The sequence below is a fragment of the Juglans microcarpa x Juglans regia genome, chromosome 1D (assembly GCF_004785595.1).
Source record: "Juglans microcarpa x Juglans regia isolate MS1-56 chromosome 1D, Jm3101_v1.0, whole genome shotgun sequence".
Lineage (NCBI taxonomy): Eukaryota > Viridiplantae > Streptophyta > Magnoliopsida > Fagales > Juglandaceae > Juglans > Juglans microcarpa x Juglans regia.
In genome coordinates, this window is record NC_054594.1 from 47,923,663 (window position 1) to 47,945,326 (window position 21,664).

Sequence of the window (21,664 nt, forward strand, 5' to 3'; positions counted from 1 at the left end):
ATTATTTATTATATTTTGTATTGGAATTTGAAAAAGTTGTAATGATGAGTTGAGATGAATTGAGATGAATTTAACTTCAAAACGAAGCAGATCCAAGACAAGAAACCCAAGGTTGCGATTTTTAGCTTTTTTTTTTTTGTGTTTTTTTTTTTTTCCTTTTAGTGACCGAAACCATTTAATTAGACTGCAAAATCTATTTCATGTATGTGAATTATTTGGACCATGTGATCCCATCCCAAATAAAAATCTAGACTTTTTTTTTTGTTAATTTCAAAGACAAAATCTAGAATGCCCATTTTCATAAAACTTTTTTTTTTCTTTTTTGCATTGTTGTATGTTAATTTGTGTATTTTTTAAAAAGGAATAATTATCACAATTAGTGCGAGAATAAAAAAATAAAAATAATTTTTTAACGAAATAGAGATTAATTAACAGAGTTAATTATTATTTGGTATTTTATGAAAACTGGCGAGCTATAATAAGAAAAGTGAATTCTCTAGTTAAATTTCGACCAAAATATAACCAGTACTTCGATACTAAGGCTATGACGAATGAAACCAGAAGAAGATATATAAGATTATGAATGGACGGTTAAACGGACCGTCAAATTCACATTCTTGCAAGGAGAATATGGTAATTAGCCGGAAAAGGATAGATCACTTCCTAACCCGAGCATATGACTAATGAAAGTCTATCTTTTACATGAAGGCATGCATCTAGACAAGGACATGACGACCAGTTGATCGATCAGTTTAGTTTCAAATATCATTATACATCATTGTCTTTGTGACAAAGCATCGCTAAAAAAATAGTAGCGATTAATTAACATAAACAAATTAAGAAGATTTGTACACTTTGTCTTGTTCGGACTAGCTAACTCATATATAGATCAATAAGACAGACGTCAATTTCTCAATAAAATCGTTTCGTTTGTTTGTTAAGATTAATAGATGTTCATGAATCGTGCTTGGTTATAGTCGCCATTATGCTGATCATCATGATCATGTGGATGAATAGGGTAATTAATTAGTACTAGCATGAACACGTCTATTTTTGGCTTAATTTCTCACCATCCTATATTAAAAATGATAAATATTATTATTAATCTTCAATTTTATAACTCTTAATTATACTAATTAACTAGCTAATTATACTAAGTATTTAAAATAATTTCCATATATATGTCAATAACTTAAATGAACAATCTTTTAAAATGTGTTATATATATATAATCACTATGATTAAAAATGACAATTAAAAAAAAGATTAATTCAATCTACATACAACCATGAAGTGCATAATCGCTTTGAAAAAGAGTAGAGTCTACTAATAAAAAAATATTTTTTTATATAGATCTCATGTTTTATTCATTTTTTTCAAAATGATTATGTGACGGTTGCACAATTTACGATTGTAAATATATTTTCTCTAAAAAAAAATGACATTGCTTAAATTATCAGCTAATTTTTTTATCATGCAAGGCGAAATGTATAATTTTCTATTAACTGATTATTATTATCATTATAATCCCACATTGCATGCATTGGCCATTAGTGGATTTGTCCTTTGGATATAATTTTTCTTTGTTTAAATATACTGTTACCGTGACTGTTACGTATCTTTACGCTTGAAAGAATATGAGATAGATAAGTGGACCTAATATATTCTGATGGCTTTGTTTTTTTTAATGTTTTTTTTTTTTTTACGTGCATGTATAATTTAATTGTCTCGTGTCTCCGCACTTACTAAAGTCCTTGTTCAAGACCTAATAATTCCAAGGAACTAAAGTCTTTGTTCAAGAACGTCATGGGACAACAACTCGGCGTTCTTGATGTTTGTTCTCCACCAATGAGCTAGCTGGCTGTCCACGAATCACATGGGATATGTGAGCTTATTGGAAACCATGCATGGTATCGATCAACATGACAACATGATTAACATCATGTGTTGTTTTGAAATGATTCATAGTACTCATGGACTTAAAAAAACTCGGGGAACGGGGGATCATCAAATCGTGAAGAACAAAAACTACTTTAAAAAAGAGCATGTTCAAAGATCCGTGAGAGACAAACTTAATGTTCAAAAGTAACGAATTTAGTTCTTTTTACTTGTCATTTAACACTGATCAGCTGTTTTCACTTCCAGCTTATTCATTTTTCTTTTCCCTTGATATCAAGCATGCATTATATTATAATAAAAAAAATATTTGAATATAAGAGAGTTCAAAATAAATCTTTTTCACTATCAATAAAAATAAAGCATTTAATAAGATTATTTATGGGTATACTTTCAAAAATCAAGTTAGTTGTTACTCATTATACTGCTGAATGCGCACATCAATTTTAAGGTCAATAAATTTTTGCTACTTTTCATGGGTTCTTCACTTTATTTTATTTTTTTTCAGGATGAATATACAATTCCGAATAATTAATAGTTGGTGACAGTGTGACGTCAGATGCAGGAAATATTATTAAACTTACACACATTCTAGCCTAGCCTAGAAAGAAGACTATTTTTATTACGTACACTTCAAAAAATATATAGCATTCGTTTAACATAAAATACGATATATTTTGGTCATTATGTTTCTAAAACGAATTAATTTGATGATTAAAAGACATTACCTCATTTTTCATAGAAATTGAGAGAATATTAATGTAATTACCTCCTACAAAATTTTTCCTCTTACTTTATGACAGGCATCATATTTTTTTTTTTCCCTCCTCATCTTGTTTTATTTTTTATTTGTTCCGCACAAATAGATTATAGTCTTTTTCTCTTTTTATTTCCTAAAATAAATACATTACCCAAAATAAAGTATTAGGAAGATGACAAGCATTCATTCAAATTATTATTATTTTCTTTCGTATACGGATAGTCATAGAGATTTCAATTGTTTATTTTGTTGATGAGTAATACTAAAGAGAAGACATTGCAGTAGTGTACACTTTACACTCATTACGTTGCTGCTTTTAGTTTTTTAGTTTTTTATTTTAGATTTAAGAGATATGTAATTTAGATGATGTCATATTATGTATATAAAATGATTGTTCTTAATAGTAACTTCTATCTATATTTATTCCTTTTTTATTACACGAATTTGAGAATACTACGAACACGTTAATTAATTTCCGCGAGCATACGCGTTAATTAAGTGAGCAAGAATCTTCTTGGCAGAAATCAGGCAACCCTACCGTAAGAGATTGTTCCCATCCTCACAAATCCTCACCAGCCATAACCCTCGCCCAGAAAACCCGCCTCCCTGTATTAATTTTGTTTCGTCTAAAAAGCCCCCACTTTCGGCTCTTTCAAAAGTGGAGGCTTCTCTCTCCCGTGGTCCTGGCTCAGGTTCACAATCTTTATATTTCAGCTACTCAGACTTCTGAATTATTATGCAAGAAGTATTTTTTTTTTTCCCTGAAAAGCATCACCCTTTACTCGTCCAGTTTTATTTGATTACTGTTTGATACAGTCGTGGCCTGAAACTGTATATTGATCGTTATTGTTTTATCCCCATTTGTTTTATCCTTTCGTTTTAGTTGATTCCATAATAAACCTATTTTTCTTTTGGTAATTGAATGAAGTTAAACTTATGCTTCTGATGCGATTTATTGCTCAAAGTTGGCAATTTTCTTGACCCATTTTCATATACTTTTGATTGTGTCTCTCATGTTTATCTGGGTTTTAGTTCTGGGCTTCGAAACAGAAGTGCACTGTTACTTGTGAGATTCTATTGAGGTATACCTTCTTGGGTTTTGGGTATTAGAGTTGTGAATGTTTCTTACGATCTAGATGGTCATGGATAAATCTTCGAGAGGACTCAATGGCTCTACCAAAGGATTAAAAGCAGGTGATCAGACGTTTTTGGAGTCATGTAATCAGAATCTTATCAGTAGGTTCGAAATGGATAATACCCTTGTTGATCGAAATCATACATGTATTCCTCCGCTGCCACCTGATCCAACACCTAGTAATTTGGAATCGACTTCAAGCGTGAACTCTGGGGGAGATTTGCATGAGGAATGTGATTTTAGTGATGTAGCTTTGAGGTACATAAACCAGATGCTCATGGAAGAGGATATGGAAGAGAAGGCCTGCATGTTTCAGGAGGCGCTGCAAGCCACCGAGAAATCGTTGTACGAGGTCCTTGGGGAGAAGTATCCTCCGACACCCGATCATGGATTGGCACCTTATGTTGATCAAAAACATGAAACCCCGGATGAAAGTCTTGATTTAAATAGAAATGGTTTTGAATTTAGTACTAGCAGTACTAGAGGTAAAAACGTAGCAGACACTCAGCGGAGTAGTTATTTGGGTGAGCCCAAATCATCACATATTGTTTTGGAGCCTACCTCTGAATCATCCTGTAGCTCGTCTCACAGCACTAATGTCGTAGATGGGTTTGCGGATTCCCCAGTCAGCACTCTTATAGTGCCTGACATATTTTGTGAGACTGATTCTGCTATGCAATTTAAAAGAGGATTTGAGGAGGCAAGCAAGTTTCTTCCCAATGGAAATGGTCCGATGGTTGGTTTGAAGAGTAATGGTTTGTTTTTTAAGTCGAAGGAAGATGCCAAGGATGTGGTAGCTAAGGCAGAGGAGAAGCACAAGAGTCAGCACTTGGATGGGATGAGGGGAAAAAAGAATCCTCATCCCGTGGATGTGAACTTCGATGGAGGGAGGAGTAACAAGCAGTCCTCAGTGTATTCTGAATCAACTGTGACTCCGGAAATGTTTGATATGGTTTTACTAAACGGTGGAAAGGGTGAATCTATGCTTTGCCAAGCTTTGCAAAACGGGGCAAGCATGAATGTGCGGCAAAATGGTCGGTCCAAAGGGTCGAATGGTGGAAGGGCCCGTGGAAAGAGGCAGGGAGGTAAAAGGGATGTGGTGGATTTGAGAACTCTCTTGACACTTTGTGCACAAGCTGTTGCAACCAATGACCAGAGGAGCACTAATGAGCTACTAAAGCAGATCAGGCAGCATTCTTCTCCTACTGGGGATGGGATGCAGAGGGTAGCCCACTATTTTGCCAATGGTCTTGAGGCACGCATTGCTGGCTCAGGTACTCAGATTTATACTGCCCTGATTACCAGGCCAACTTCAGCTGCTGATGTTTTAAAAGCTTACCATCTTTTTCTTGGTGCATGTCCCTTTAGGAGGCTCTCAAATTTCTTTTCAGATAAGACAATTATGAATTTAGCCGAGAAAGCAACAAGGCTCCATATAGTTGATTTTGGTATTCTTTATGGTTTCCAATGGCCTGGCCTCATACAACGTCTCTCGTCAAGGCCTGGTGGACCTCCTAAGCTTCGAATTACTGGGATTGATCTTCCCCAACCTGGTTTCAGACCTGCAGAAAGGGTCGAGGAGACGGGGTGCCGCCTAGCAAAATATGCAGATACTTTCAATGTTCGATTCGAGTTCAATGCAATAGCTCAAAAGTGGGACACCATCCAAATTGAGGATCTCAAACTTGGGAATGACGAGGTGCTTGTTGTCAACTGTATGTACAGATTAAGAAACCTACTTGATGAGACGGTGGTGGTAGAGAGTCCAAGACATATTGTTTTAAACCTGATCAGGAAGATGAATCCAGATGTTTTCTTACAAGGCATTGAGAATGGGGCCTTTAGTGCACCCTTCTTTATCACAAGATTCCGCGAGGCTCTCTTCCACTACTCTACTCTGTTTGATATGCTTGAGACTACTGTGCGTCGTGAGATTGAGGAGAGGCTGCTAATTGAGAGGGAAATCTTTGGGCGAGAGGCAATGAATGTCATTGCATGTGAGGGCTCAGAGAGGATTGAGAGGCCAGAGACATATAAGCAGTGGCAGGTGCGGAATTTGAGGTGTGGGTTTAGGCCGCTCCCTTTGAACCGGGAGATTGTGAACATTGCAAAGGATAGGGTCAAAAAGTCTTACCACAAGGATTTTCTGATTGATGAAGATGGTGAGTGGCTACTGCAGGGGTGGAAGGGACGAATTACTTATGCACTGTCTTCCTGGAGACCTGTTGGTTAGATGCATGATCTTTAATTATTTTCATTGAAGGTGAAGATCATAGGATTCTTTGACTTGCTCCCGTGTACTATGACATCTTTTTCTCATTTTTCTGATGCCGGAAGTCGAGGTACTGAAGTTTTCTGGCTAAAATGTGTATTTCTGAGTTACCAAAAAATATGTACATTTCTCTTTCTTACTAGTACCTTAATGTTTGCGTTTGTAATGTGGAAAGTAGGTTGAATAATGTTTTGCTGAGCAGGTTAACTGGGAGCAGAATCACGGCTACGGCCTGCTTGTCATCACGCTATGAAAGACCTGTTCTCCAATTGCAGGATGAAGAAGCATTCTTATAATTTCTAGAAGAACGACAAGTGCACCACTTACCTCACCTGCTCATAGAAATCTTGTATCTCAAGCATTTAGTTGACAAAAATGCTTCAGCAAGGAAATAGTTTTAAAATACCATAGTCATGAACAGGGATCATGCTTAGGCCCTGCCGCCTAGCAGGTTTGTAGAAATGTGGTGGATTCTGAAGAACATCTACGACAGAAGGAAGGAAGAAATCTTCGTTGTTCTTGTTGTTTGAAGTTCTTGCCGGCACTGCTTGGCATTGCCCAGTAACTGATCATCTACTTCATAGGTCTGCATTTGTATCCAGACTTCAATGGTATTTCACTATATTGTTTCTAATCTCGTTTGGTTTTCTCATAGACAGTGTTTGTATCAATTCAATGGCAAGTGCATTGTTTTCATATTTAGAGTGCATGGTTTGTTTGTTTTATTTTTGAACATCTCGTAGTGTATAATTTGCCTGTCATTTACTAATCAGAAAACGAAATATGCGAATAAAATTTTCGTGAAGTGGGCATCCATTCCTGAGTTGTTGAACTTTGGTTCCCGTTTTGCATTTCTCTCTGTATTATTTCTTTTTCCTCTTCGCATTCTGGAGTTTGCTAAGAGGCTAAGAAATGTTAATAATTTTACTGGGACGTCAGAACTACCCCCACTAAGTTCCTAACAACGAGATAAGAGATCGAGTCATTAGGAGGAGAGTCGAGACTCAACAGAAGAGAGTGATGAAGAGAAGTTATATGGGGAATGATCATTGATTATTCTATTTGAAAGTCATAGAATTGAAAGATGGGAAGACGAAATGAAAATAAAGAAATATTTGACTTCACGTTCAACAACAACAATGAATGAACGTACCAACGTGAAGTTTATATATGATCTGTTGTACGTATTTGCTTACTTTTAAATTAAAGTCCAGAAGCGTAGCCTGATTGACATAATCCCTAACTTTTTAAATGGAGGTCTACATTTCGAAACCCTATTTTCCAAAATGTCAAAAAAAAAAAAAAAAAAATTAAGGTCCTCCAGCTCCGTCTTGGCCTGGAATCTAGGGATGTGAGGAGGCCCAACTATGTACCAAGGCAGACCTATTTTGAAGACCCATCCAACCCATGTTTGAAAAGTGGGCCATTCTCTTTCCGAAGCAGACCAATTAGAGGACTCTGTGAGAAAGGTTGATTTCGGCTGCTGGCCCATCAGAATATTGATATGATACGATACAAGTATCAAACGCGGGACTACATGATCAGCAAAGAACAGTGCAAAACCCTTCGAATTCAACCCCAAAGGGTTTTAGACTGCGAGAACAAAGGACAGTGAATGAGTGGGGCACCCGATTTCTTCTACCGAGAGGCGCAACGCCTTGGCTATGTCGCTCGCTCTGCCTTCAAGGTGCTTCTTAGTTCTTCCTCCCACTTCTGCTCCACTTTACATTTCTTTCTTCTTTTCTTTTTCTTTACCGCTTTTCACTCTTAATTTTACTTCTCTCTCTCGTCTCTCCCTGTGTGCTTGTGTGATGGGGCAAGAACAGCTACTTCAGATGCAGAAGCAATACAAACTTATAACACCCGGTTCGTCCGTTCTTGACCTCGGCTGTGCCCCTGGTGCTTGGCTTCAGGTCTTGAATTCGAAACTGCTTTATGGGTTTTGAAGGGCGTCTTTGTTGTCTTTCTTGTGATGCTCATAGTGGTCTGGCTTCAATTACATGCTGCAGGTAGCTTGCCAGAGTTTGGGTCCGCTTAAAAGCGGTGGGGTTGTTGTGGGCATTGATCTTAAGGTGTCGTTTCTAGTTCCTTGATTCTTTTTAGTTTTTGTTCTGTGTTGGTCTCCCGAAGCACATTGATATGAATGGATTTGTTGGTAAAAGAATTTACTTTTTAAGAAAGATTTTTACTTTTTTGGTGGGTTGTAATTTTAATTTGTGAAATATGGAATATGCAGAGCAGAAGGTGAAGGTTCCTTCTCGTCACTGTGATGCGAGGGTTCAAACTGTTTGTGCCGATGTCATGAACCTCACCAAAGACAAAGTTAAGGCACTCTCTCCTCAGGTATTATAAAATGGAAGTCACTATGCGATTCTAATTGGTTTATATTTTTGGGGATATGAGGTTAACACAATTAGTGTTGGCAGGGCCATGTAGCTGAGTAACTTTCTTTTGGGCTCCTTAATAACCTTAGAACTGGTCCGACATTGGTGGGTGTTCATTAGGATTCCTTGAGATCGAATGAAACCATCCTCCTATGCATCTACTCTTGCTTCGTTAGTTTGGGGCCTAACGGAATTTCATAGTAATTTAATTTGTAGAATGCTTAATTACCATGCAGCACGGAATAGTAGTTGATTCTCTCAAATATTTGAGCCTCCCAATCCTCGCCTCTTATCAGGTTATCATTTAACCTTGTTGCCTTTGTTTGAACCTCTGAAACAGTAGACACCTCAGTTAGGAGACCATGTTCATGGTATCCTTTTAAGTTTGTAAAGAGGGTTTTTATTTTTTCCAGTCAAGGATTTGAACATTGTCTCTTTGAGTTTCCAACTCGATAAATCTTACTTTCTCTCAAGGCAAACCATTTCTGGAATCTCTGTGTGTGTGTATGTGTAGAGCAGGGATACAGATGATCTGTTTGCCTATTGTGCAGAAAGGGTTTTCTGTAATACTCTCGGATATGTGTCCCTTAGTTTCGGGAATCAAAACAAGGGATGCAGCTTTATCAGTTGAGTTAGGGATGCGAGCACTTGATTTGGCTGTTGGTGGGGCTGCGTTACTGGATGATAAACTGGATGGTTCAACCTCTGATACAGATAATAAAGGTCTATTGCACGCAGGGGGCCACCTTGTAATAAAGCTTTTAGAAAGTGAAGATGTGCAAGGTTGGATTTTATATTTCACGAGAGCATTTATATATATATATATATTTCCAGCTGATTCATTGGCACATTTTTTTCCTGGTCTTTTTCCCTTGCAGAATTCAGTCGGATATGCAAGCCGCTCTTCAGAAAGGCGTCATGGCTAAGGCCTAAAGCTACAAGATCTTCATCCAGAGAAATTTATTTGATATGTCAAGGTTTGCAATCGCATGCCAGGATGTAGTTTTTTGATTTATTTGCTTCTTGCACAGATGCAGGCAACCAGATTTCTGGATGGCGCAATGAAATCATGTTTTGTTTCCGTCATTGTTGTGGGAAATATTGATTTTATAACCTAATACGATATTTGTGAGCCCAGTCACTCTTAATGTTATTCAAAGTTTAAGAAGATTGAGATGCCAAATCATAGTGTTTTTTTGTTTCCCGGTAAGCCCTGTTAAGTTGTTTTAACTTAGAAATTGGAAGTTCGTTCTGATATTAAATAAATCTATACGAAGCCAATTGTAAATTGTTCCTTGTCCATGCTTCATGCCCGGGCGAGTTCCGTTATATCTACGACATGATGGTGTCGGTGATGGGTTCTGGAACATGTGTATGTGATTCAAGATTGGTCGTGCAGGTGCATTAGTTGTTAAAAAAAACTGTTGCTGAAGTCCACGAAGAGAAATTTTGTACAAGTCTCAAATGGATAAGTTTCGAGTAACTTTAAAAAAATGTTAAAAAAAACTATTCATTCAAACAAAATAAAACCAAAAAGAGGAAAATAATTAGAATTACATGCCACAAGCACACTAAAACTTTCAGGTTAAACGCCGAAGGTATATGGAGGAAACATTTTACAGATTTGAGACTTTATTTTTCAGACGCAACCCAAGAAAAAAAAAAAAAAAAAAAGAGAGGAAATAAATAGAATCATTGCATGCCAATTCTTCCGGCACGTCTGGTGTCTGATAAATTTACAGTATCATATTAATATACATCATAAATTAGCCCCTTTTTCCCAGTGCAAAATATTTAGTTTCGTATGCGCAAAGGGTGTCAACGGATATAGGTACGTCCTAGTGACCAAAGGCCTGTTTCTTTTACTGGTGCCTGAAAACACAATTGGAGACAGGAAAAGAGGGTATTAGGGAGCAGTCAAAGTATGATCAGCAAGTTGTGTGATTTGGATCTGATTGCATGCTCACCGGTGTTTTCATGGATGGGAAGACATTCCAAAACCGGAGAGTTTCATCGCCTGCCCCAGTAACTATTGTCTGCAGAAGGCAATTGATGTTAAAATTACTATTTTTACAAAGCAATGACATATCTAGTATAGTAAGTATAGCAAGCATGTTTGATCTTAGTTCTTGGGTGCATATACGAGTATGTGTTATCAGAAATTGCATTAATGAAAGGATGTAAATACCTGTCCATCAGGTGACATTGCTAGGTAAAGAACTCGCATGCTATGTCCGGTTAGAGTTGCAACCTGTCAAGGTTCAATTCAATCCAAAGAATGGCGTGTCAATTTAATTGTCTAGAACTTTTGAAGCTTATTTTAAACCAAGATCTGCAGACAGATTACTGTGAAAGCGGAAAATTTATGATCGAAAACCTACCTTTGCCATTGACGGATACTTCCACACCATAATTTGATTCTGGGAATACCCATGAGTGCTTACTAGTTCATTCACATTTTTACTCCACGCAAGATTGCAAACCTGCAGGTTAAGGAAAAAATCTATTTAGGTATAGGCGCATGAATTCTTTCAACAATAAGTTTTCACATGATAGATAACATGGTAAGATTGCAAACCTGCTGTGGTTAAGGAAAAAATCTATTTAAGTATAGGCGCATGAATTCTTTCAACAATAAGTTTTCACATGATAACATGGTAATTACGCCCTTTTGCAGTTGTCCAAAAGTTGTTTTTGGGCACATCTCATTTATGAAACTTTATTCTTCCTAAAAGTTATTGGCATTTTAATGTAAAGAAAAACGAAGAGAAAAAAATTACCTGGCTTCCTGTATCAACACTGTTCAATTGGTGGCCGTTTGTGGTGTTCCAGAAGCGAATACATCGATCAGCTGTTCCACCTCCAGATGCAAGAAGGCCGCTTTGGTGGGGAGACCAAGCAATGGCCTTGACAGCAGCTGTGTGCTCTGTCAATCTCAAAGCTGGTTGCTGAGAATGCTGGTTCCAGACCAGTAGCTGGAGTCACCAGTAAGTCATTTGATTAGTAATTGACTAGGGGTGCGGAAAGACACCAAAAAGGGCAAGTGTAAAGAGTAAAAGAAACAACAAAAAACTATGTGCTGATACCTGATTATCATTGCCACCAGATGCAAGTTCCCTGTCATCATTGGACCATTTTAGCCCACATACCTGTTGCATTGAACCATTACAAAAGAGCATAGCAAGGCTCGGGAAAGAAAACCAATATATGTGGAATTATGAGATGTGTGATTCAAAGCTCAATAATTGTATATACAGAGGATTGTATAGCCAATGCCAAGTAGCTGGAACCGAGGGGCTTTGAGTTGATAGAAAGAGCTACTAGGAAAATTTTCGAAAGCTTCACACCTCAGACTTGTGACCAACTAGCTTGCCAACAAAGTCATTTGGAACCCGAAGATCATGTTGAAGTATGTTGCGGTCCCTACTTCCAGAAGCTAATGTGCGTGAATTCCAAGCCAGGACTCCAGTTCTTGTTTGATGCCCAGCCATGGTTCGGACTTTCTTGCATTGAGTCCCATCCCAGACCTAAAATAGGGAGCCAAAACACTAGCTAAATCTCAGGTCTATAAAAAACTAACTGAACATGCTGGACTCCTATTAAGATGCGATTAGTAAAGGATCAGATGCAGTTGAGAGAACTAGCTACCTGAACTTGACCAAAATTTGTACCAATAGATATGTATGAACCTTCTCGGGTCCATTGGACCGAACACACACCATCGTTAGGTCCCAAGTCACACAACTTCGTTACCTGAGGAGCAAAAAACAGCAGAATAAAATGAAATATGCATCCCATTCAAATCACAATCTCTCTATTCAATAAGTGGCGGCTGCCAACTAAGTAGCATCAAACTTACTTTGCTGTTTGAAGCACTCCACAGATATACACAGGTGCCTAATCCAACTGCCAGGACATTTTGAGAGGACCAATCCACTAGGTTCAAGTAAAAGTCATCTTGAAGTGATGGCGCATCTAGAACCTGCAACCATTTAACCTTCAAAGATCAACAATCTTCTAAAATCTCCACGTTGATCTTTCTAAATTTTCCACTAAATTTTAGGCTTGCATCTCTCCCTGCCTAGACGAGATTTAGTTAAACTCATTTCCATTTCGGTGCTTCAGTTCAATGGGTTGACTGTCGGCTTAGTTACTAAGCAAATGGAGAATATTTCAAATCTGTACCGTGCCTAACACGGTAATTTTCTTTTCTTAGTTGCTGTCAGCTTAGTTGCACAGCTATGTGTTATACCGGCAGTCACAAACTAAAAGGACCAGAGCTTACCTTGTGTGGGGTCTTAGGAACCTTACGAGGTGGCTTGGGAGGTGTAGAAGTCTCGGAAGAGAACCCACTATCGTTGCCCAACACCGAAGGAGAGTAAGGAGAATTCGGCCCCGAGACCTCGGTCTTGAACCGCAACATGTTCTTGCTGGGACTCATCGGCGACCCAGGACCTGCAGGAGAAAAAGACCCAAAATCAGACCCGAAAAGTTCCAATCTCAATAACCTCGAATATGCCTCGTTTCCGCCTTCTTTAACCGGTGACGCCTTCTCGATTAACCCGAATGTGTGCAGCCTCGACGACGATCTGCAGGGTATGAATCTGTCACTACACATGGAAGATTTCGATTTCGAGGGGGAAGACAAGTTCGATATCGTTCGAGGCGATCCCAAGTTCGACGCCGCACGAAAAGGACCCGAAAAGGTCTCGAGGCGCAGCGATGTCTGGGACATCCCAGGTGGGAGATTAAGCCCTGTTTTTCTCGCTTGGGGTGAATCCATTTTCTGGGTCTTATTTGATCTTTTTGCTTCCTTGAGAGATCTTGGGTTTGCGATGGATAATGGGTTCCCTATAAAGAAAGCCTCTCCTCCCGAAGCAAAGAGAGCTTTTTTTCTAGGGGCTTTGGTTCTCTCTGCGAGAAAGATTTGGAACGGTACATGGTGGCAATGTTTATAGGAGCGAGCAGTCTTGGAAAAGGGAGGGAGGCGGGGTCCCGTGAAAATAGAACATTCTCCAACGGTCAAATTGGACATAAATCGAGCTCGTAATACGGTATACAAGCTGGTTTTAGTGCTTCGTTGCCAAACTAGCCGTTGCCATACTAGCCGTTGCTCTCAGTCTCATTATTTTATTGCTTGGAGCTTCTCTGGGAAAATTGCTTGTATATATTATTTATTTATTTGTTAGATTATGTTAGCTGATCTCGTGGTCCGTTGAGGTTTCAAACTGCTTCAATTGCGTAGGGTGCCCAGAATGGGAACAATTATGTATTCATGGGAAAAAAAATAAATAAATAAAACATTTATTTGGGGGGAAAAGAAGGAGGTCAAACTTGCATCGCATAGATTTCGAAAGACTCCACTATTAATTTTTACACTCCACTTGGCCTTTAAGCAGATGTTGCTCAGAAAAGATGCCCCCGAAAACATTAACATGCACCCCATCCGAAGTGAAGTTTTCTTTCTTCCAAAGGTTTGAAATTCAGTTGATTGAGCAACTTCGGGGTCTGAGAATCTATACTGGCAAAGCCAACTATTTGCACAAACACTAGAGGATCAGACCACGAATTGAACTGGATAGGAACAAATATCAATAGCCTGTGTATGTATGCACTCACTGGACTTCAAAAGTTCAGTCTAGAATTTAATTGACTTTAGAGTCATCTATCTAACGTTGAATGATAATTTACATCAATGCACCCTGACCAAATCATCTATAAACTGTACCGCAGTTGATATCTGCGAAGCCAATCTTCACCCTTCTCATAATAATCTGTTTTACTAAAAGTCTGTGTCAGAAACTGTGGATCAATGGCATAAGCAGCAGCCCCACGCCATGCATCAAGAATTGGATCAAATGCTCTTACCACCTTTATAAGTGACCCAGATGGCCTAATCATCCGAATTCCAGCTTCCAGTCGCTCCGCAATACCAGGGAAAAGACAACTCCCACCAGTCAAAAATATTGAGCTGGTCAGTCTTTCCTCCACACCTTGGCCCATAGATGGCAACCTCCTTATTGAGATCCCAGCCATCTCATCTAACCCTGCTTGATCCACCCCTATCCAATTGGGATGAAATAAAATTTCTGGGCATCGAAACCTTTCAACCCCAAGAACAATCTGGAAGTCTTCCTTGGTCAAAGGACGGATACGAGGTACTTCAACAGGTTGAGAGGTTCCTAATTCTGAGCTGGGAACAAATGTAGGATCAATTTCCTGCCACAATATTGGTCAATTGAGACTTGTATTTGAATTAAAAATAAATTCCGAAATAAAAAGGTTGTTTCAGATACATATCACTATCATATACTATCATGGCATCAAAAAACTGACCTGGAGCCTGGAAGATATGCGAGTGAGTTCAGCTTCATCCTGATCTGGCCCGTCATCATCATCATCGTTATCTTTGCTCATTAGTTTGTAAAGTTGCCAATCTTCATCCCTGGCACCAAAAGTATCTTCTCCCTTTCCCCGATCAAAGGCTGCTGTCGTTAGGAGGCGCATCCTTTCCCTCTGGGCTGCACTCAATCTCTCACCACGACCAACACCTCCAGACGTATTATTTCCATTTGTATGGTTCCCATTTGTCTTGAGTCGTTTTCGCTGCTCAACCTTCTCAGAAATCTCTTTGTATTTAACACGCAGTTGTTCTAAATAAAGCTCCGGGTTCTCTCTACATAAAAAGATAGACAAATAATGAAAAAAAAAAAGTATGTTCATTTGAGGGAATCTATAATACTATTCAAGCATCAAGTAAAGCCAGCTTTCTTAAAACCTAATGTTATACTTGGAATCAATTATTTAGATACAGCAGGATGTGCTTTTCTATCCTCTTGCTTCTCCTTAACAACCCTACTCAACTTAACATAACGAGATTTACTTTTGACTGGAAAAGATTTTCTCTTTTTCTCCTGGACACCTGACTGCAATTGAAAAAATGAAAGAAAAAACCGAGACCCACCCATACAAGCGGTTTTCTTCATCTTGTTGGTTTTTTCTTTCCCATTCTAATTCTGATTCTGAGCGTTTCTGTTTTGCTCGCTGCCGGCCTTCAGATGTGGTTTTAATAAACAACTGCCTCCTTTTTTCCTTGAGCTGTCATGTGACCAAAACAAAGTGAATGATTACCATTAGATCAGAAAGCTTAACAAAAACGAATAGAGCTGTTATCCATCAGGTTTCCGACCCAGCGCTGCAACCATGAGGTTGCAGTATTGTGTCAATTAGAAACTCTATCATTCCAATTCAGGAAATTTTAGAAACAGTAGTCAATACTCAAAAATAGGACCTAAGAAATATAAATGATAGGTTATGCATAAACTTCTGACTTAACATACAAAGAATTTGCAATGTAGAGGTCTTGGGTAATATGGCTATATGAGTAGGTGTGTGTAACAATGACTTGATAATTAAAATATGCAATCTGTTCCTTGTTGTTTCCAGGTCCAGGTTAAATCTTCGTTCCACATTGCAGACAACAGGTTAGCCACTTGTTGGTCTGGAGCGACAGAAGGCTGGATTACATCTTATAAGCACAACCAGTTAAAGTTCAAAATGACAAGGCAGCCATTCAGTATAAAAGCATACCTGCTCGGTTGTCAGCATGCTGTCAGGGATATTGACAAGAGGAAACTTTTCGTTTGTAGCAAGGTCTGTCTTCTCCTCAGATTCGGCTTGGTCACCCTTTGGTTCACCTTTCGATTTTCGTAAAGATTGAGTAACTTTCAGAAGGGCAGATTCTATTTCCTGCTTGGAGAGATAGCCAGTTGCTGACAGAAAAGATGGAATATCATCCTCTTCCACTTGTTCGAGCTGCTCTAAAAGAAATTCCAAACCATGCAATTCATTTTCTAGTTCGTTTATCCTAGATGACCTCTTTGCCTCAGCCATTTCTCTCAGCCGTTGACCTTGTTTCTCCTTTATGGCTGCCTTTCTAGCAATCTCTTCTTCTGAAGGAGGCTCCTCAACTGGAGGTGGAATCCATGGAAGCTGCCAACACCTGGTTTTATCTTCAGCTTCCTTGGCCCCTTTCTGTCGCCAAAAAAATGCCATAGTTTACTGTCAGAGATTGAAAGGGAAATGTGAGGAAAAGAGCCGGGCAGTTTACCTGAAACAATCGAGCTTCTAAAGCATAATCAGGAGTGATATAACAATGCTCCATCTTCAGGTCTTCAACTTTCTCCCATGTAAACCTAGCCCTGTAGCATTTAAACAACGTGATCATAAGTTTTGCACAAACATGACTGACTCAATAGAAGCACAATTTAACACATTCTACACTTACATGTGATGAGGGTATTTAAGTGAAATAAGTTGCTTCAAATAATCAGTGATGTGGTATCCACCAATATTAGTTCGGCAGCTTCCTCTATAAACAGGCTCTCCTTCAATAAACTGAGAGTCAAATGCCATAACACAGCATAAAATGAGACACCATAAACACACCATCACACCAATGATGATGAAACAAAATGAGAAATATATGTGGGAATTCCCAAGTAAAACTAATACATCATTTATTTGCAACCAGGGTCATCTATATGCTCCAAAACAAGGTTATGTTTGACAACATCGGTTCGGGATGCATGTTTTTTTTTTTGGTCCATTGCTTGAATAAATAATGCAAATCTAGGAAAGCATACCGGGATTACATGAGTTGTGGTAAATCCAGGGCAGATAGCAAGACCATCTTTATCACAAACCCCAAGCTGTTGATTATATTTATAACTGAATGCAGCATCAACACCAAATGCTGAGATAGTAGAAAGAAAAGGCAGATTAGTCAGAACATAAGTACACACATCAATGATGTAAAATGGGAACAGATCCAGCACAAAGTATTTCCAAAGGAAAGTGCAAGGACATAAAAAACTAAAACAGAATAGAAATAACCATGCCCACTGATCAGACCCATTGCTTACATAGGCAAGGCCATGCTCTCTGCAATATAGCTTTGAGCCTGCCCATTAAAGTTTTATGTAATAGTTGGTGATATACCTACTGATGGAACTCCATAAGTCTCAAAAAGAAGCTCTGCCATTTTACTACGAGACTGAACGGGGTTGCATACACATTCTGTGATCAGGACAGGATGATCAATCTGTTCTGCCCTCAAGCGTAACAAAAAAACAAGTAAAAAAGAATTCCATGAGTATATTAATAAATCCAAAACCGTTGTTGATAAGTTTTTTTTTTATAAGTAAAAATATTATATATATAAATCAATAGGAGTAACCAAGTAGACTGGATGTATACAAGAAAACACCTAGCCCATACAAGAGAGCCCCTAATGACCCAAAAATCCCATGAAACCTACCCAAAATACACCAAGCCTGAATTGGACACACCTCCCCAACCCCAACCCCTTGTTCCCATAAAACTAATCCTCTAGCCGAACATCCCACAACGAGATCGTCTTCACAATGCCCTCCCTTTATTCTTCCCTCGACTTGAGCTACCTCCCTTAGCATCGTAGTTAATTGAACATAGAAGACGCTTTAACTCCCTGCTTTTCTTAAAATGTGATTTGGTTTCAAGCGCGTGACTCGCCTCAATCGCAGTGAGTAAAGCTTTAAATTGATCTTCATATTCTCCATGTTCTCCATATGAAAGCCCCAGGATTTGCTGAAGTCTGTTAACTTTATTCAGAACCCAATCTGATGGTGAACCCGTTATATCGTTTAACGGAGGGATAGAAACCAAGGGAACAACATTATCGTTGTTGATAAGTTAAGATACCATGTCTTATTAAAATGCTACGGGTGCAAGTGTGCAACCCAAGTAAACTTAGGGTATAGGAGGGACACCTAATTTAAGGAACATGAGGGTAAAAAGAAATACCAATATATGTATTAAAAAAAAATCCCAAACCTAGTTCGCAATACAAAGCATTTAGGATAAATAACCATGCCAGATGCAGTGAACAGTGTAGAAAAAACAAATATTGTACAAAATATCATGCATGTAGATTAGCGCTGATTTTAAATCCTGAATACACTGTTTGCTCCATGCATTACCAATGGTCTCCAAATGCCACAGATAGGTGAAGATAAATTTATAAAATTTTAGATTTGTAAATCCAGATTAACATTATTTTGAAACCTTTAAAAGAACAATACGTAGTACCCAGTCACTTCATTTTAAAATACCTAAATACCAAGGCCATGAACCGCAAGTTTTTTACCAAACTCGATAGAAAACCACAATGTAAAATAGCAAGTCTAAAAATTTACTCTTAATGGTCATAGCAAGCTGAGAGGTGGATTGGTGTGGGATTGGTGTTTTTAATAAGATCCTCGCTACAGACAATCTGAGGAAATGACGGGTAATTGTGTTGGATTGGTGTTGTATGTGTAAGAAACATGGGGAATCAGTAGATCATTTGCTTTTACACTGTGAGGTGGCCAAGAACATGTGGGATGATTTGTTCACGAGAATCGGATTGTCATAGGTCATGCCTCTTAGATTGGTGAATTTCCTAGCAAGCTGGAGAGGCCTTCATGGTAACTCATAGATAGCGGCCATCTGGCGAATAATTCCTATATGTATGTGTTGGTGTATTTGGAGGGAGAGAAATGCTAGAAGCTTCGAAGATCAAGAGAGAACAACGGATGAGCTAGAAGTTTTCTTCTTTAAGTCCTTGTTCTTATGGGCGGGGACCATAGTGTGTAATGGACAAAGTGTCCATGACCTTCTACTTTCTATTGTAACCTCTAGTTAGGTGTTTCTCATGTACACTACCTGTGTAATTGGGCTTTGCCTATTTCTATGAATATAACTTCTTGATTACCGATATAAAAAAAAAAAAAAAAAAAAAAAAAAAAAAAAAAAAAAAAAAAAAAACCGTCATAGCACTCAGTGGGACTGGAAACAATCACCAAATTCTATATTTTAACAGAAACCATAGGATAATAGAAAAGCACAAAACAAGCCAAAAAAATTGCTGAGAAATAGGCCTTCTGCAATAAAAATCCTACAGCATCAACGTGCATACAAATTTGTCCATTTTCGACATACCTCCGAACCATTTGCACCCAACCGATCAAAGCCGAAGTCAAGAATCTACAGATGCAAGAAAACATTCGTGAGGCCACCATTCTTGACACGCGTTCATGCATACACAAAGACACACAAAACTTGGACGAAAATGAGCTCCAGATCTATCTGTCAATAATCAAATCATGCATTTCGGTATTTGTGACCGAAAAGTAAAACATGCACAGCCTGGGAAATACTTAAGAAACATACAAATTGGTCAAATTATAAATGGGTTTGAAATAGAATACTTCAAACCAGTTACTGAGCTCCTTAAAAGAGCACGTAGGCGGCATGTTCATTTTCTTTTATTTTTCTTGGTTCACGCAGAACAGGAACTGTCAAATCAAGTGTCAGTTACTTAAAAATAAATGGTGCAGGGACTCTACCAGGTTTTCCATGGCAGATAGATTTTTTTTTTTTTTTGGATAAGTGAATAGGAGCATAAGATACTAGTGTGGATCAAAATCTCTATTCTATAAGGTTTTCAGTCCATATTACCATCAGAGGTTGTGAAGAAGATTTTATTAATTTTACTAAAATAATTTAGAATTTAATACTTAAAACGATATTTTAGAATGGATAGCAGAAAAGTGCCAAGATTTTTGCAGTAACGCCATTTGCTTTCCCATGTTTTCTTCGCGCTGTTTTATTGATCACTTTGCCTTCTGCATATCCTACTAACCCCTCAAAACAAGATTCTCTATTTAAGTAGAGAGCAGAAAAAAGGTGGGCTAACTCAGGAAATAAAGGTGGAAGCAAATGGATTCTTAAAAGAAAGCGCAATAATAAGTTCAGATAAGCAGGAAACTCCTTATAAGGGGAGCTAAAAGTAGAGCAAGGGGCACTGCAGTACATTAAAATATAAAAGGCATGTTATGTTCCATGTTCATAAAACTTGAAATGCCGCACTGAAATACTGAGCAGAGAAAGAAGAACCAGCTTACATATTCCATTATTTCAAACTGATAAACAACATTGCTATCAAAAGCCGAGCGAGGCCCCGAGCGAGTGCAGTCAAAGTACTTCAACAATGCAGGATCATGGTCACCAACAATAGTTACAGTTTCCCCTGCATCATAAAGCAAAACCCCAAAAAAAAATTTCACGCTGAAGAAAATCCTGGATGAATAAATGAAAACATTGAAAGACGTTCACCAGGACCTATCAGACCAATTTTAGGGAGGAAATATGGAATGAGAATAGAGGCTCAAATTCTCCTTTATTTTCTTCGGCCACTCAGTCATGAGCCAAACAGAACTTAAGAATCTAATCGGTTGTCCCCTCTAGAAAAAAAATAATAATAACTTTTTAGAAAAATCTTGGAATTAAACGTTACCAGTAGTTTTATGTCGTGGCCGCTGAACAATGTTGCGGAAAATGACTCGAGGGTTCGTCTCTCCGGCCCATCTGAAAATTCAAAAGTAAATATTAACTCATAAGGACCTACGAAAATGAATGCCTACATACATATATAAATATAGACGTTGGGTTAGGGTTTCTTTGGGGAGTACCCGATACGGAAATAGGAAGCACCATTGTCGATGACGATGGGAACGGTGGAGGGGAAGAGATTGTAATCGGATTGCCGCTGTATTCGTGAAATGAACGGCATTTCAGTTTCTCCCCTCAAAATCCGAATGAGGAATTAGGGTTTTGTGGAGGAAGCCAGAAGGTCAGGTCCAGCAAGATGGTAAAGCAACCATAGTAGCAGGCTAGCAGCCTTGAACCGGATTAATCACGACCCGAGCGGCGAGCGGGTTCCACTCGAACCGCTTTGTACTCTGGGTGTTGGCAGAAACTAATTTTACGGCTTTTTCAGAATGAGGTCCAAACCATATATAAGCGGTAAGCCCAGCCCAATCTATTCACAACTGGCGCGCACTCTCTCCATCGGGCCCACCCACAACAAAAAATAAAGAAGCGAACTTGGACACCACCCTTCCAAAGAGGAGGGAAACGAACGTGTGGTCCAGATTCAAACCCAACCCTCCCTTCGTTTCAAGTAGTCCACGTGGCAAAAGTTTGCAACTTTTTTCGACCACTTTTTAGCTCGACATCAGCTGAGCTTGGTTTGATTCCGCCACAGGTTTTGATAAGTCAAAATGTTAAATCGCAACTTCTGGAGCAAGCTAGCAGCTAGGGTCGGTTTCCACTGTATAAATCATCTAGTAATTAGA

At 38.6% G+C, this 21,664-nt stretch overlaps 4 protein-coding genes across 6 annotated transcripts; 2 read left to right on the forward strand and 2 right to left on the reverse strand.

Annotated features, from left to right (window-relative positions):
- The first annotated feature begins 3,191 nt into the window (after positions 1 to 3,191).
- On the forward strand, positions 3,192 to 6,759 carry LOC121240078 (scarecrow-like protein 14). The gene is made up of 2 exons (XM_041137538.1): positions 3,192 to 6,141; positions 6,281 to 6,759. Exon 1 carries the CDS (start codon positions 3,793 to 3,795, stop codon positions 6,022 to 6,024), a length of 2,232 nt encoding a protein of 743 aa, XP_040993472.1. The 5' UTR covers positions 3,192 to 3,792; the 3' UTR covers positions 6,025 to 6,141; positions 6,281 to 6,759.
- Positions 6,760 to 7,597: 838 nt separating this feature from the next.
- On the forward strand, positions 7,598 to 9,630 carry LOC121240105 (ribosomal RNA large subunit methyltransferase E). The gene is made up of 6 exons (XM_041137586.1): positions 7,598 to 7,750; positions 7,890 to 7,976; positions 8,073 to 8,135; positions 8,305 to 8,406; positions 8,999 to 9,230; positions 9,326 to 9,630. Exons 1-6 carry the CDS (start codon positions 7,679 to 7,681, stop codon positions 9,448 to 9,450), a joined length of 681 nt encoding a protein of 226 aa, XP_040993520.1. The 5' UTR covers positions 7,598 to 7,678; the 3' UTR covers positions 9,451 to 9,630.
- A 492-nt stretch (positions 9,631 to 10,122) lies between these two features.
- Positions 10,123 to 13,441, reverse strand: LOC121240093 (protein FIZZY-RELATED 3). Of its 2 annotated transcripts, XM_041137571.1 has the most exons (10): positions 12,733 to 13,441; positions 12,307 to 12,429; positions 12,096 to 12,200; positions 11,795 to 11,974; positions 11,534 to 11,596; positions 11,228 to 11,422; positions 10,829 to 10,930; positions 10,636 to 10,698; positions 10,415 to 10,483; positions 10,123 to 10,319 (listed from the first exon to the last, which is right to left on the reverse strand). In XM_041137571.1, exons 1-10 carry the CDS (start codon positions 13,228 to 13,230, stop codon positions 10,266 to 10,268), a joined length of 1,452 nt encoding a protein of 483 aa, XP_040993505.1. In that variant the 5' UTR covers positions 13,231 to 13,441; the 3' UTR covers positions 10,123 to 10,265. The 2 variants fall into 2 exon arrangements, 1 of the variants encoding a protein (XP_040993505.1); XR_005935443.1 differs by lacking the exons at positions 10,123 to 10,319; positions 10,415 to 10,483 and having other exon boundaries at positions 10,829 to 10,950.
- A 543-nt stretch (positions 13,442 to 13,984) lies between these two features.
- On the reverse strand, positions 13,985 to 21,295 carry LOC121240085 (actin-related protein 5). Of its 2 annotated transcripts, XM_041137551.1 has the most exons (12): positions 20,999 to 21,295; positions 20,824 to 20,894; positions 20,432 to 20,556; positions 19,467 to 19,511; positions 17,448 to 17,550; positions 17,093 to 17,202; positions 16,735 to 16,844; positions 16,558 to 16,648; positions 16,038 to 16,481; positions 15,412 to 15,545; positions 14,784 to 15,123; positions 13,985 to 14,666 (listed from the first exon to the last, which is right to left on the reverse strand). In XM_041137551.1, the coding sequence occupies exons 1-12, from the start codon at positions 21,097 to 21,099 to the stop codon at positions 14,163 to 14,165; spliced, it is 2,178 nt and encodes a 725-aa protein (XP_040993485.1). In that variant the 5' UTR covers positions 21,100 to 21,295; the 3' UTR covers positions 13,985 to 14,162. The 2 variants fall into 2 exon arrangements, with proteins under 2 accessions (XP_040993485.1, XP_040993495.1); XM_041137561.1 differs by lacking the exons at positions 20,824 to 20,894; positions 20,999 to 21,295 and having other exon boundaries at positions 17,448 to 17,555; positions 20,432 to 20,531.
- Positions 21,296 to 21,664: the final 369 nt, after the last annotated feature.

Bases quoted from the DNA above. Each gene is read 5' to 3' on its own strand.
- LOC121240078 (XM_041137538.1), top strand. From the start codon at position 3,793: ATGGTCATGGATAAATCTTCGAGAGGACTCAATGGCTCTACCAAAGGA.
- LOC121240105 (XM_041137586.1), top strand. From the start codon at position 7,679: ATGAGTGGGGCACCCGATTTCTTCTACCGAGAGGCGCAACGCCTTGGC. The intron at 7,977-8,072 runs GTCTTGAATTCG...TACATGCTGCAG, and splicing joins CCCCTGGTGCTTGGCTTCAG to GTAGCTTGCCAGAGTTTGGG. The intron at 8,136-8,304 runs GTGTCGTTTCTA...TATGCAGAGCAG, and splicing joins TTGTGGGCATTGATCTTAAG to AAGGTGAAGGTTCCTTCTCG.
- LOC121240093 (XM_041137571.1), bottom strand. From the start codon at position 13,230: ATGGATTCACCCCAAGCGAGAAAAACAGGGCTTAATCTCCCACCTGGG. The intron at 10,699-10,828 runs GTAGGTTTTCGA...GAACCTTGACAG, and splicing joins AGTATCCGTCAATGGCAAAG to GTTGCAACTCTAACCGGACA. The intron at 10,320-10,414 runs GTGAGCATGCAA...TTGTGTTTTCAG, and splicing joins TCCCATCCATGAAAACACCG to GCACCAGTAAAAGAAACAGG.
- LOC121240085 (XM_041137551.1), bottom strand. From the start codon at position 21,099: ATGCCGTTCATTTCACGAATACAGCGGCAATCCGATTACAATCTCTTC. The intron at 20,895-20,998 runs GTACTCCCCAAA...TTGAATTTTCAG, and splicing joins GCTTCCTATTTCCGTATCGG to ATGGGCCGGAGAGACGAACC. The intron at 17,203-17,447 runs GTATATCACCAA...CTACTATCTCAG, and splicing joins TTATGGAGTTCCATCAGTAG to CATTTGGTGTTGATGCTGCA.